This window comes from Paramacrobiotus metropolitanus, unplaced genomic scaffold (genome assembly GCF_019649055.1).
Source record: "Paramacrobiotus metropolitanus isolate TYO unplaced genomic scaffold, Prichtersi_v1.0 Parri_scaffold0000003, whole genome shotgun sequence".
Taxonomy (NCBI): domain Eukaryota; kingdom Metazoa; phylum Tardigrada; class Eutardigrada; order Parachela; family Macrobiotidae; genus Paramacrobiotus; species Paramacrobiotus metropolitanus.
The window spans coordinates 702,808-715,987 of NW_026570223.1; the positions used below are offsets into that span (position 1 = coordinate 702,808).

The 13,180-nt window shown below is 45.3% G+C and overlaps 4 protein-coding genes across 6 annotated transcripts; all 4 read right to left on the reverse strand.

The window, feature by feature from the left end:
• Nucleotides 1–144: 144 nt before the first annotated feature.
• Nucleotides 145–5,342, reverse strand: LOC129593418 (uncharacterized). Of its 3 annotated transcripts, none has more exons than XM_055489736.1 (3): nucleotides 5,146–5,342; nucleotides 1,137–1,273; nucleotides 145–1,002 (listed from the first exon to the last, which is right to left on the reverse strand). In XM_055489736.1, the coding sequence occupies exons 2-3, from the start codon at nucleotides 1,261–1,263 to the stop codon at nucleotides 440–442; spliced, it is 690 nt and encodes a 229-aa protein (XP_055345711.1). In that variant the 5' UTR covers nucleotides 1,264–1,273; nucleotides 5,146–5,342; the 3' UTR covers nucleotides 145–439. The 3 variants fall into 3 exon arrangements, with proteins under 3 accessions (XP_055345711.1, XP_055345691.1, XP_055345701.1); XM_055489716.1 differs by lacking the exon at nucleotides 5,146–5,342 and adding an exon at nucleotides 1,889–2,046; XM_055489726.1 differs by lacking the exon at nucleotides 5,146–5,342 and adding an exon at nucleotides 1,513–1,787.
• Nucleotides 2,165–5,123, reverse strand: LOC129593407 (uncharacterized). The gene is made up of 2 exons (XM_055489705.1): nucleotides 3,419–5,123; nucleotides 2,165–3,202 (listed from the first exon to the last, which is right to left on the reverse strand). Exons 1-2 carry the CDS (start codon nucleotides 4,457–4,459, stop codon nucleotides 2,165–2,167), a joined length of 2,079 nt encoding a protein of 692 aa, XP_055345680.1. The 5' UTR covers nucleotides 4,460–5,123.
• A 330-nt stretch (nucleotides 5,343–5,672) lies between the features above and the next one.
• LOC129597329 (uncharacterized) lies at nucleotides 5,673–6,903 on the reverse strand. The gene is made up of 3 exons (XM_055494819.1): nucleotides 6,869–6,903; nucleotides 6,592–6,709; nucleotides 5,673–6,514 (listed from the first exon to the last, which is right to left on the reverse strand). Exons 2-3 carry the CDS (start codon nucleotides 6,605–6,607, stop codon nucleotides 5,976–5,978), a joined length of 555 nt encoding a protein of 184 aa, XP_055350794.1. The 5' UTR covers nucleotides 6,608–6,709; nucleotides 6,869–6,903; the 3' UTR covers nucleotides 5,673–5,975.
• Nucleotides 6,904–8,095: 1,192 nt separating this feature from the next.
• Nucleotides 8,096–13,038, reverse strand: LOC129595120 (angiomotin-like). The gene is made up of 6 exons (XM_055492036.1): nucleotides 12,340–13,038; nucleotides 10,869–11,013; nucleotides 9,907–10,023; nucleotides 9,263–9,408; nucleotides 8,663–8,937; nucleotides 8,096–8,589 (listed from the first exon to the last, which is right to left on the reverse strand). Exons 1-6 carry the CDS (start codon nucleotides 12,745–12,747, stop codon nucleotides 8,334–8,336), a joined length of 1,347 nt encoding a protein of 448 aa, XP_055348011.1. The 5' UTR covers nucleotides 12,748–13,038; the 3' UTR covers nucleotides 8,096–8,333.
• Nucleotides 13,039–13,180: the final 142 nt, after the last annotated feature.

Genomic DNA, 13,180 nt, shown 5'->3' on the forward strand with positions numbered 1-13,180 from the left:
CGTGCATTGTCACCTGTGTTGTTATCAAGCTGGCAATGTTCGTAATCATACACTGCTGATAAAATTAATGCGGCTATAATGTCCTTACACGCGAAGTATGAAATCATTGTGATAATTGTTATCAATGTAAAATTCGCATTAGGATGCACCACCAGTACTGATTTTGTCATTAATTTTGTGTTACCGGCCACTCGGGCAGTAGCCAACTAAACCAGCCTATCAACAAACTAACAGTCAAACGAAGTACCTAAATAAGAAAAATGCAGAGATTCAACGATCCCTGACCATGGCGTTAATTATCCCTGGAGAGAGGGAACAAAATAACAATTATACAAGTGCAGTTCGTATTCATATGAATAAGCTACAGCAACTCATAACAAAAAAAGGAAACAATTCCGGGACAAATGATAACCAGAACTGAAAATTCACACAGGCCGTTTTAAGCCTTCTGGTAGACATTGTTCTGCTTGATCAGCGGCTGTCCCACATCGGTTCCCTGCTGCTGCTGCGGGGGTGCTGTCGGCCCAGTGGACTGCGTCGGCAGGAAGTACACGGGTTGGCCGTCGGGATCGCAGATGAGTGCCTGCGCTCCGGGGTAAGTCCCGGGGGACGGGAAGACAATCTGCGCCACCTTCAGGGTCTTGGCCCGCTTGGGCATCTTGCACAGATTGATCACCGCAACGACCGCCTGTCCGACGTTGGCCTGAAACATGAGGATATGCAGACCGAACTGCACACACAATCCCAGATCCACAACCGACAGAATGATCAACACCACCGAGCCAATGGCCCCCAGGATGCTCATAACGGCACAGGCAATCAGGAGGGCCCGGCGGGATGAGGGCGGCGTGTCCGCCGGCAGACGCGCACCGCCCTTGATGCCCAGGATCCCGGTGATGACGAAGAAGGTGCCCATGACGAAGAACACCGAGCCGACAGTGCTGTACAGCTTGGCGGCATACTCTCTATCCAGATAGCGTGAGTTGCGGAAGTAGATAAATCCTGCAAATCATATCCCAGCAGTGGAACACGTCAAGGACTATAACTGAACGTCGACACCGTCCTCTCATCCAGTAACCATCATTATTGTCATAGAATTGATTTACGCCTTAGACTTTTATTAGAGTTATACATACCGATAATGTCGTTCAGGTTAAGCGCCATTCCGACAACAAGCTGGATGATCCCGAAAACCAACACGGGGACGCGGTTCCACAGCCGAGTGACATTAAGACTGGATGGCGCGGCGGTTTCCTGCTTCATGATCGTCTCACTGTGAAAGAAAAAACGTGGAACAATTATTGCGTGGGCCAGCGTGGCACAGCAGAAAACTGTGTTTTCAGCTTTCATCAGCAAACAATGCCGAACACGGCCTGTTCAGCAGAGTCAGTATCACGATTATTCAGCTCTTTGTCTGCAGCGCGAAATCATATTTACTAAATCAGAATTACTTTTTATCATAATTATTCTGTAAAAAAGAGTATAGCCTAACACTACTCCTATGCAGAATACCTTCTCTCACAAATACGAACAATAAAAACGGAAACGAGCGGAAACTGCCACAAGGAGTGAAGGAACCACAAACCGTGAAGCACGGTCACATGTACAAACTAACAAACACAAGCTCGATTTCGGACGAAGACGGAAAACAAGGTGCAAAATTGCAAATACGATCAGATATGGACAAGCGGTACAAAAAAGCAGCAGATTCAGAAGAAAATGCTAATAAAATTATAAAATTAATAGGAACCCGAGAAAAGGAGTACGGAGCGGACCCGAACCCAGGATATCATCTCGCTATTATGTTATGGCGTTATCAGCGTTATGCTTTCAACTTGCCACTTTCTTAATCTTACTCCTACAGTAGTCTCTTTGCAGTGCTGCTTACCGGCTGTTATAATACGGACAAACAACGGTATACAATTAAACAGTTAGTTAAAAACAACAGGTCAGAAATTATGCAATGTCAACTTATAACTTACTAACAATAAGAAACAAAAAAACGCAGATTGCAGTCTTTCAGAGCAATGACAGAATTTTAGAGCGTGGATGCGAGAGTGCAGTGTGCAGAAATCTCGGACTTCAAACCTGCATTTTTTTTTAGTTTTTTTTTTTTTTATTCGCACCAAAGCATTTACAGTAACTTAGAAGGCAATCCCTCTTATTAAGCATCAATCGAGAGGGGCGGCCTAATTACAGAGAAAATTTGATCTAAATTTGCTCCCAATGGCGCTGTCCCCATGATCGATGCCGCATTTCCTCGTTGAATTTCAATGCTGATCCGTTGGCGAAGGTATTCCGTGGCACGTTTTTCGCCAGTTTCTTGTTGTATGAGCTGTCCAAATTCCGTTATCGTGCGGGCAGCTTCCGGTCCGGGCGGCCCGAGCGTTTCAAAACCCAGAGGACGGAACCAGTACTCTTGGCCGATATCGCGATATTTCTCGATCTTGCCCTGTTCGGCCTGTGCTGCTGCTGCTCCCGCTCGTGCGGATGTCGCAATAATATGCGATATGGCCATTGTGTTGACGCAAGTAGCATCCCATGCCAGCATTCGTCCTCTATCCCATGGTGTCAAGGTAACTCCGTCTGGTCGCTTACTGTCTGTTGGAAAGATACCTTGCGGTTCCAGTTCGCTTTCGAAACCAGCAGATGCGAGGCTACGTTTCACAATGGCGTTCAGGCATTTGTGTGTGGGGATTCGTCCTCGGCTTTTCTTGCAGCTTAGACCATGGTAGCCTCGAGCATCCGCCCATTCACCGCATACACAGCGGTGTGGGGTAATTACCGGTGCACCCAGACGCAAACCAACGGCGATTCTTACCACGGAGTCCGTAAGAAGGTTGCCAAGGGAGGCAACCGGCAGCGCTCCCAACCATGCCCCATTTTCTTTCGTGCTCACACCTCTCAGCCTTGCCTGTTCGGAGATGTCATTCCCGGCTGTCGCTCGTAGCCGATCTGCGGTGTCGCGAATTATGGGATCGTCCCAAACTTTCTGGGTTGGTCGCGCGTCCAGGTGTGGGAGGTCATGTTGGGTTATTTGGAGCCATTGTGCAGTAGCATCACGACAGTAGACGTCCGGTTCGAATACAATAATTTCCGATGTTAGTGGAGCTACCGAGTAAGCTGAGGCCAGAAAGGCCGGGAGTGCAAGCTTCTCGACGCTTCGAATTCCGAGACCGCCCTCTACAATCGGGAGAGATGCCTGCGACCACATGTCATCAGTAATGTTAACGTTAGTAATAGAGGTGAGGCTTTGGCGTATTGTATCATCAAACTTGCTTAATAACATCTTTTGTTGATAGCATCGGCTTGCGCGCAACTTGTAGCTCAGCCTTACAGTACCCATGCTGCATCTCAGCAGGTAAAGGGCCTGATGGGCCGGTATTAGATTTAGGCGCTCCGTCATTCGGGCGATTACCTCCGTGGCACTGACGAGTGCGCCCGCAACCGCATCATCGTGAATTGGTGCACCGAGGTAATGCAGATCCTTCAGCTGGGGACATTGCAGGTCTGGAAAGGCATGGAGGAATGCATCATACACAGTTTGGCGTTCTGCCTCTGAGCCTCCGATCACCATCAGCTCGCATTTAGCTATGTTAAGCGTTAGCCCGCGTTCTCGTAGCGCTTCCTGAAGGGAGCAGAGGTCGTTAAAAGCATCTTCCGGGTCTCCGCCCAGCGCATCATCGTCCAGAAAGCTTTCTTTCAGCTTTGACTTCAGGCGTTTGTGTGGTGCGATAGTTGCAAGGCAGTACAGTAGTGGGCCGAGGGGGTCCCCCTGTTGGATGCCCGCCTGTGAAGATACGGTGTACTTGCCGTGTAGCAGTATTGATGGTTCACCGTAACACTGCCACACAAACTTGTAGTACTCCGGCATGAATTCTTCGGCACATTTTAGTATGTAATTTCGGTCTAGGGAGTTGAAAGCATTCTTGACATCTAGTTTAAGGAAAACCTGCGGCTTGTCCAACATCGCAGCATGCTCGATGAAGTAGCGTGCGGCATGAACAGCGGCTTCCACACCTCCTTTCGTTGCGAAACCCAGCTGGATGGGTTGCAAATCTTTACTTAAATGGCGTAATCTGAAAATCACAATACGACAAACCAAACGGCGCAAGCTCGTTCCCACTGCAATGGGCCGGATCCCATTATCTTTCTTCTTGAAGGCAAACAGGTTTCCACCATAAAATATCGGGATTACGTCCTGGGGCACAGCCCCCTTCAGCATTATGTTGGCAACAGCAGCTAATGATTCACTTAACTTTTTACCCAATTCTTGGTGTTTCAAACTGATCAGCTCCTTCAGATATTGAGGTCTCAATCCATCAGGGCCAGCTGCCGATCCATTCGGGAAGGCACGAATTGCTTCCACAATTTCTGCCGGAGTAATATCGAGGGCTGTCGGAGTTGCGGGTCCCGGAGGCGGGTGACATATCGGTGGGTTCGAAGGGTGCTTCTCCATCAACGCAGCGAAGGTCTCTGGCGACGCGGGCAAAATCGTTTCTTCGCTGGTTAGCTGCCGCACTGCACCGCTGACATTGCCATCCTGAAGCTTGCGGCTGACTCGTTTACGAAGCTGCACAGGAGCGTCGGGTTCAGCTGCGCGTGGAGCGCGGTCCGACGGCGGACCCTGTAATAATTCGGGAGGACCATGGTTTTGGATGTTTCGGCGAATTATATTGGGGTACGATATTCGTGGTCTGTGGCTTGGCGCTGCTTTTGGTTGCCCAAGTGTTGCGTAACTGAAAACAAGGAGATCCGTCCAGGCTTCGGGGAGTTATTTTCCGTAACCTTCTCCAGAGTCTGCAGTAACGCTTCAGCCACTATAACGCGGGTGCTCTTCGGGATGTGATCGGGAAGGTGGACTGTATCGCGCAGTTCCGCCAGGCGGGATGGTAAATCTGTTGGTACAGGGCGCTGCTGGTTGTTGGTCGAGGCGCTTGGTTGGGGCGGTTGAGAACGTAGTTGGCGTTGTTCTGCTTTGGCGCATTCTTTTGGTTGGGTTTCAAGGTGCTTGGACAGATACAGTGCACTGGAAAGGACTTTCTGGCACTTTGGACATTGAAGGGGATTCGTCATAGTCGTCCCTTTAATAAAGCGTTCGGCGAGAAAGAGATCTGAATTCAGGAGATCAGTGAGAGTACTTACACGGTGTGGAACTGTGGCGGCTCGATAACTGCGGGACAACTGCCACGACAGTCTCTGGAGAAGATCTCCAGACTAGGTCCCGCAGCCACCCTTCGATACTGGATGAGGGAAATTTTTCATCCAGGGGCAAAAACGAACCCAGTAGGAACAATCCAAAATAACATCATGATGGAGAATCAAGAATTGATTTACTTACTTTTTCGTGTAGTACCAATCCGTAGCCTTAGTTTCAGTTCATGAAACTGCATGAAAGCGTGGCACAGTACTGTACTTGTACGTACGTCAATTTGACCAGTACCGAGCTGAAGCGTGAAGGCTAGGCTTAGGCCTTGTCCCGAATTCGAAGCGAATCTCGCTATGGTACGGTTGCTCAACCGCACGAGGTGGCTGTATGCAGTGGCCACGCCTATAAATACGGTACGCGAAACCACCTCGCGAGGTAGAGTTGCTGTATCGCAACGAGATTCGCTTCAAATTCGGGACGAGGCCTTAGGCTACTAATGGTTTATTTCTAATTGTTGTATAGACAATCCTTAGCAAAAGTTTTTTATTAATTTTTACAATTAAAATTTGCACACGACGCACCGCATAGTAGTAAATTAGTAACTTTTTTACCGGCTTTGTACACTTTCTAAGTTCTAACTACAGAACTCAACAATAATGTAAGTACACTACGTAGTGATTGCTTTTTTCCGCAGCAGCAAAGTTGAAGCACGAAGAACAATTAACGCAACAAGGAATGATAAACCATTAACAGTTTCGTCTGTCAATAAAGTTAGAGGCAAAAAAAAACAGCAACGAAATAACTCAACCAAATAACCATACAGCACTCAAACGTTCTGGTAGACATTGTTCTGCTTGATAAGCGGCTGTCCCGCATCGATCGCGTTCTGCGGAAGCGCTTTCTGCCCGGTGGGCACGAAGTACATAGGCTGTCCCTCCTGATTGCAAACGAGAGCCTGCGCTCCGGGATACGTCCCCGGAGCCGGGAAGACGATCTGCACCACCTCCAAGGCCTTGGGCATCTTGCACAGATTGATCCCGGCCGCGATGGCCTGTCCCAGGTTGGCCACCACCATGAGCATATGCAGACCGAACTGGACGCATGGTCCCAGATTGATGAGGGACAGCGCGATTAACGGCGCCCCGCCCGCCGTCCCCAGAATGCTCATCACGGCGCAGACTATCAGGATACGGCGTCGCGAGCACGTTGGAGTGTCCGCTGGCAGACGGTCACCGGCCTTGATGCCCACGATTCCTGTGAGGACGAAGAACGTTCCCAGTGCAAAGAACACCGAGCCGACGCGGGTGTAGGCCACGGCTCCGTAGCGCAGGCGCCGGTTCCCGTAGGTTGGGAATGCGATGAACCCTGCAAAGCGTAATATGTCGTTGAAATTCACAAAACACAAAAAGAACGGTTGCGCATCAGTTTGTTTTGCGGTTTACCGATAATGTCGTTCATTATCAGCGTCACTCCGACGACAATCTGGATAATCCCGAAGACAACCACGGGGATGCGGTTCCACAAACGAGTGGAGTGGGGACAGAATTTCGCGGTCGGTTCCTGCATTATGACTGCCAAAACTCTGACAGGATATTGAAAACAGATAAGCAGCTTTGTAGCTTGTTACCTTGTAAGAAAGAAATTCCTGCTTTCGTCAGCGAGAACAGTTTGTCCAGACAGTCAAACAAAAATTAAGTAATGTAACCAGTGACCACTAACCAGTGAGTTAACTGCGAGCGTGCAGTCCTGCAAGCCTGCAACTGGTTAAACTAGCTACGGTACCGGTGAGCAACTGAGTAAACCGTAAATCAGTTAGGTCCTGAGATATTTACGGTAAACCGTTAACATCTAAGGATCCTAACTGATTAACAGGAATAATGTCGAGAGGTAAACCGTTCACCTCTCGACACTTATTCCTGTCCTCCCTGCGCTTTTACTTACTAACTTACAGCTGTGCCGATATATATCCATAGTCACAAAGCAAGAACATAGGACACAATGCACATTTCGCATTACATAACTCGAACACAAAAAAAACAAAAACCCGGAAAGCCTTAGAAAGGCCACTGGAAAACAGATGAGAAAGTTAAGGATCCAGTGGCTCGGAATTTGCGAAGAAAAAACCGTAAGACATCTCTAAACATCAGCACTTAGAACTTATCTCACTTGATGTCAGAGCCTCAGACTTAAGTACTATTATCAGCTGTGACTCCTGTGAGCGATCAACAAAACAATTACTTAAGTCAAGTTAAATATTTAAGGAGTAAGGACAAATCTAGACATAGCTTTCTTAGGAACCAAAAACGCTGCAGCTGGAACATTGGCTATTTCGTACTTACTGCTTACCGCTTACGGAGTCTTAAGTACTCGTACTTACTTGTGCTTATCCTTAGATAAACGGGATGTCCGAATAACCGCTAATTATGCACTTTCAGTTAATCGTAAACAAAACAAAAGAAAAACAGGTTCGTCAGATAGTAACAAAAATTTAGAGCAGCACGTGCTGATACCATTTTGTGAATTTTCAATTTTAGAACAGTTTTGCCTGTTTTGGTTTTCCAAAATTGATCCCGGCACAGTGCTCAGGCAACGGTGTACGTTTTGCAGAATCGGTGGCGAACGGGCCGAACCGGCTGATCAACAGGCCGGACCGTGCTCGCTCTCCTCGTAAATCACCAAGCGTGCACTCACAATTCCGGATTTTTTTCCTACATTATTCGCTACTATTCATTAGGGAGAGTTTACTATTAGGGAGAATTTTCTGTTGCCCCATTTTGCAGTTTTTAGTTTGTTCTGCTTCCAACGTCCCACCGCGTTTATTACATCGTTCGACCAGACTTGAAGTCCCTTTGGGGTTGTCTGCTCTTGTGCCGTAATAATAATAATAATAATAATATAACCGAAATAATTGTATGCGCATAGTCGGCATAGAAGATTCGTATCACATTTTCGTGTCCCAAGTTCCAACTACGTAGAACTTCGCCATAAATTTACTTCCTGTAATTAAAAATCCGGAGATTTCGACCGTACACCATGAAATGAATGTGCAATCGGAAGTGTCAAATCGCCCTTCTTTTATTTACATTGTACACAGATCACCATAAAAACAGCAAATCTCTTCAAAAACACACAAAAGATCTCACCAGAAATACAAAATAAATTACTCCACCCCCCACAAAACAGATCAAACTTCCCACAACTGACTCTTCGGCTCTATCCTCATGGAAGCCACACTTTTCGGCCTCTGCACCGACAACTGACTGCTGGAGGCGTGCAGATCCGCGGTGCTGGCACTATTCCCGGAAACGGAATCTTTCGTGGCTTCCGACAGCACGCGCACATGGCTGACGGTGGGTCTGGGCGCTGAGGCAGGTAGATTGCGGAAGTAGCGGTTAATCAGCGCGTTCTTCTCGGCCAACTGCTGCTCCAGCCTGGCAATACTACAAACAAACGAAAACAAATTCAGGATCAATAATAAACGAATAAAATACTGTAAAATATCCTTCGATGTACCTTTCCTGCAGTTTGCCGGTGTCGGCTGGAATTTCGGTGCCTTCTAAAGAGGTCCTTGTGGGATCGACAGCGGCTTCCGCTTTATTACCGGAACTGTCGGAGTTGCCGGAACCAGACAGGTGTCTGATTTCCTGTTTTAAATTGCTAATTTCCAGCTCCATCTGAGCACGCAGGCGTTTTTCGGTGGCTTCGCGTTTACTGGAGGCTAGTTGTACGCTGGCGAGGGCCTGCTGGACTTCTTGAAGTCGGTCGTTGGACTGTGTGCGTTTACTGAGCTACAAAAAACACAAAATAAAATTTTGGTAAACAATAAAAGTCTAGTATGCATATCTGTATACAACAATACTCACACAGCATTATTCTATAAAAAAATATGTAATATCACTGCAATTATCCTATGCAGGTAAACAGATGTCAAGTGCGAAAATTATTTTAAACCTCGGAAACGGCGAATAATCCAATAAAGTTACAAACTTACAATGACAGGAACTACGCCGAAAGTATTTTCTGCTGGTAAAAGTATTTACCAAAGAATTATAATTTTGCACTCGATCAAAACGGGTGTCTAATAATTGTGATAGAGTTAGTACAGCGGCGTACCTCTTCCTCCAGTGCGGCAATATTAGCTTGTGCGCTGTTGAGGTAACTATCCAGGATACCAATGTGATTCCGCTGTTCGTCGAGGGTTGCCCGCTGTGCGGCCAGTTCAATGTCCTGCCGTTTGCGGCCCTCTATTAGCTCTTTATCTGTGGAAATAACGAAAAACAGTACAAACCATGATTTAACCATCCTCTATTACTTACAATAACTCTATCACAATTATTTCTACGGTTATTAATGTAAAAGGCAAAAAATGGTCCACCATCACGCGGTACTATATGCCTGCCCAAAATTTATCTTGCTGCAGTTAATCTTGACTTTTATCCTTGTGCGATGCACCGACGCGCTCAAAATCGTGTTGATCGGACGATCAACACGATTGTTCAATAACTAATCACTTCAATGCTATGCATATCAAAAACGATTTAATGCTCTACGCACGTATCAGAATCAAAAGCCAAGCAGTCATTTGATGCGATATTTTTGAGTGCACAACATGTACAGAATAATCAGGTGCAGCCGTAAAGGTAAATATAAATTATATAATTATTGTAAAGGTTCGCAAAACCAGTTCATTTATTTATGCTGCTAGCTCACAAAGTAGAATAACGAAGAAGACATTATTTTCCAGAAATGCTACCTACTTTGTGCGGTCAAGCGCGAAACAGCCAACTGGAATTCCTTCACCGCCGCTTGGTAATCGACTTCCGATACTACCGGTGAGCGTTGACTAATCTGCCGCGATAAGGCATCCACGTGTTCTGCAACAAAACGTAGATAATAATATAGATATTATAATAATATAATAAGCAACACAAGTACAAAGTCTTAGCGTTACATTTATAGCGAAGGAATTTCTGGCTTACTTACAACCGTAATAAAATTCTCGATTATGAAATAGCCATTAACCATAAGAATGTCAATATGCAACCCCCGCTGACGTAAATCAAACTACAAAATTAATGTTAACTGTGCAGACGCTCTCATAGCAAATAACTACTCTGTATGTATAAGACAGGGAACAATCTACGAAAATAGTACTCACTGAAAAAAATAAACGAGGTCACTCAGTAAAAACTGGTATAACTCATGAATTGTTCTCGGAATCATTACATTACATCGAATGGAATGTGGCCGGTAAAACAAAAAAGAATTACTAATTGCAGATCGTTAATGAGAAGAAATCGAATTCGCACATCAACAAACAGTGCGTTAACATGTTTTAGCCGAGCAAAAATGAATATTCAACAGCAGGTGGGCATCGCTAAACAACATGGGCGGAAGAAACACTTGACCCACTTATACATGATCATAAGTTCCGCAGTAAAATCAACAATAAAACTCAATGACTACACTTGTTGCATGTGAGGAATGATATAATTTCATACCATTGTGGCACCGTGAGAAAAACCGACTAGGGGTAATAGTAGGATATTATGCTGAAATGATAGTGGAATAAAAGCGATGATTAATTTTGGCGTCGCACCCTGAATTAAATTTATTACTTATACGATGACAGTTCCACCGATCAATATCAATACGAATTTAAACTACACAATCTCCAATGGATCTACAGATTTAAAAAAAGAAAAAACGCTCGACTGACCTCTAAGCTGCTGATTTTCTTGTAGTAAAAGCTGTTTTTCCTTCTCCAACTGGGACCGGATAGCGTTTTCCAAGGCTTCCCGCTTCTGTGTGGATTTCTGCAGATGGGAATATAACTGCTGTATGTTATCCACTTCCATTTCCACCTAAAAGCGCGATAAAAGCCGCATGAATTAACTGGAGAATCACGACGCTAGCATTGTTTGCAGCGGGCGTTGTAACACTCAAGTACAGTACAGTTTTCAAATATATGTAAACCGAGAGTAAAATTTAAAGTTTAACGGTACCACCATCCGTTTTCATGCACAGAACGGACCTACAAAGACAGGAATAAGATCCAGCCGGCGCTTAAAGCCACCGGAAACGCTGCACTATATGCTAGTAATTTGCTACGACTATCCTACTGTACTAAATAGCGTAATTACAGTAGCAGCGATTTCCTCACCAATTTTAATACAACAACGTAACGGTGTAGAACAAATTCAACAATTATACGAGTACATCATACATACATGTCAATATATCAACAGGAAACACATTTTTTTATACTACCTTACTTTAAAATCTTAATGCAACAGGTGGTTCTAAATCCACCAGCAGGCTACCGGAAAGATAATATTAACTACCGTGTTAATTTAAACACTTCAAAGTAAAATATTGTAAACTGGCAAATTCCGCTGATCTCCGTAATATACGAGTATTTTACCCAGTTCGAGTTTGAAAAATAAACATTCAAACATGCCAGAGCTGTCGACATAAGGAAACTAGACAGCTGTTTTTAACATGGCCAATTCATTTCAAATATTAATTTTCATTCGTGCTTAGACTCTGTATTTGCCAGACCTGTTCTATACATTTGTAGACACCAAAACGCGACAGTAAAATCAAACCTCCCGTTCCCGCCAAGTGTTCGATTTACTGGTTGCTGGTTGCATATTAAAAATACCGGAAAACTCAAGACTGCTCTAATTTTAAACTGCGGGCATCGAAGTATGTTTCAAAGGAGAGGTCCGCAAAAACACGAGGAAAATACACTAATAATAAATGATAACGCTGTTGAAAGAAGCAGTAATTTTATATAAATTATATGCTTGCCCTATCGGTATTAACGATAAATTGTGATGTTTTCAAATTGTGTCATCTGAAGCGGAACGCAAGAACCAACACCAATAATCGACCAAATGCAAAAAATAAAAAATGGTAAAGATAAAAATATGTAAACACGAAAATATAGCAGAGTCAGTTGTTAGCGTATCAAATAATTAGTGCTGCCTCTGTTGGTATAATTAGTGTACTCTGTATAAGGCTACAGCACCGGAAGTACAGATACGCGTATATAGTGAACTTCAGCATAAGTAAACTTTATTTTTTAAAATTAAAACAACTACTCTAAACAATAAATTAGTGCAACAATCAGCCAAGCGAAGTGGGGTGTCGACAGTAATATTTTTAAAATTTAAAACTGCGCTCACCTTCTGCATCTTGGACAGTTTGGCAACCAGGCCTTCAATATCCTTCCGCAGCACCGCGTTCTCCGTCAACACACTCTCGACACTGCCCGTTTCCGTCCCCTTGGGACTGGGTGTATGACTGCGGGACCCTTCGGCCACGGGTTGCCTGGCTAGTTTGGCATTCTTCTGATAATGCCCGTGCACGACAGGCCGCACTTGCGACATCATCCGGCTGGGCATGGCGGCGCAGTGCAGCAACTGCTCCGTGGAATTACGCTTAATATCCCGCGTTAAATACTTCAAAATATCCGAATCCTCCAGATCCCGCTGCTGCAGCTCCTCGTACGAAGTCGAGCCCATTTTGTGAGCGTCGTCGCTGACGGATGGTTTCAGGGCGTCCAGACTGGCGGAATGCAGACGCGCGTTCATCGTTGAATGAGTTTTGCAGAGTGAAGATGACACACATAGAAAAACGTCTTCAACCACGCTTGATTGCGGCAGCTGTTGCGTTCACGGGCGATTACACGTATGGTCGAAGAATGCACCCGCAGAATGAATGAGTTTATTGATACACTTTAGGTTAAAAAGGTATCTGATTAAATTCCATGACGGTTTATTGTCAGGCAGAACAAGTGGCCAGAATGATCAGCACATCTGGCGGCAACATTTTTCGCATTCCTAACATTTTTAATGACGATGGCGATACAAGTGATACACACAGCCGAGGCCGAGCGAATGGAAATGCAGGCGACGAGCAACACGTTGGCTGAATAGCGTTCATTGATGCAACATTCCTGGGGTGGTCCACTTGACGCGTAACGCACCGTAACGAGGCGAAGGTCCAGCGGAAAATATCGTGTAG

Coding starts and splice junctions, on each gene's coding strand:
- LOC129593418 (XM_055489736.1), bottom strand. CDS start 1,263: ATGAAGCAGGAAACCGCCGCGCCATCCAGTCTTAATGTCACTCGGCTG. Junction 1,003..1,136: donor TAACCTGAACGACATTATCG/GTATGTATAACT, acceptor TATGATTTGCAG/GATTTATCTACTTCCGCAAC.
- LOC129593407 (XM_055489705.1), bottom strand. CDS start 4,459: ATGGAGAAGCACCCTTCGAACCCACCGATATGTCACCCGCCTCCGGGA. Junction 3,203..3,418: donor CACTCGTCAGTGCCACGGAG/GTAATCGCCCGA, acceptor ATGTGGTCGCAG/GCATCTCTCCCGATTGTAGA.
- LOC129595120 (XM_055492036.1), bottom strand. CDS start 12,747: ATGAACGCGCGTCTGCATTCCGCCAGTCTGGACGCCCTGAAACCATCC. Junction 8,938..9,262: donor TTGCCGCACTGGAGGAAGAG/GTACGCCGCTGT, acceptor TGTTTTTTGTAG/CTCAGTAAACGCACACAGTC. Junction 8,590..8,662: donor ACCGGCAAACTGCAGGAAAG/GTACATCGAAGG, acceptor GTTTGTTTGTAG/TATTGCCAGGCTGGAGCAGC.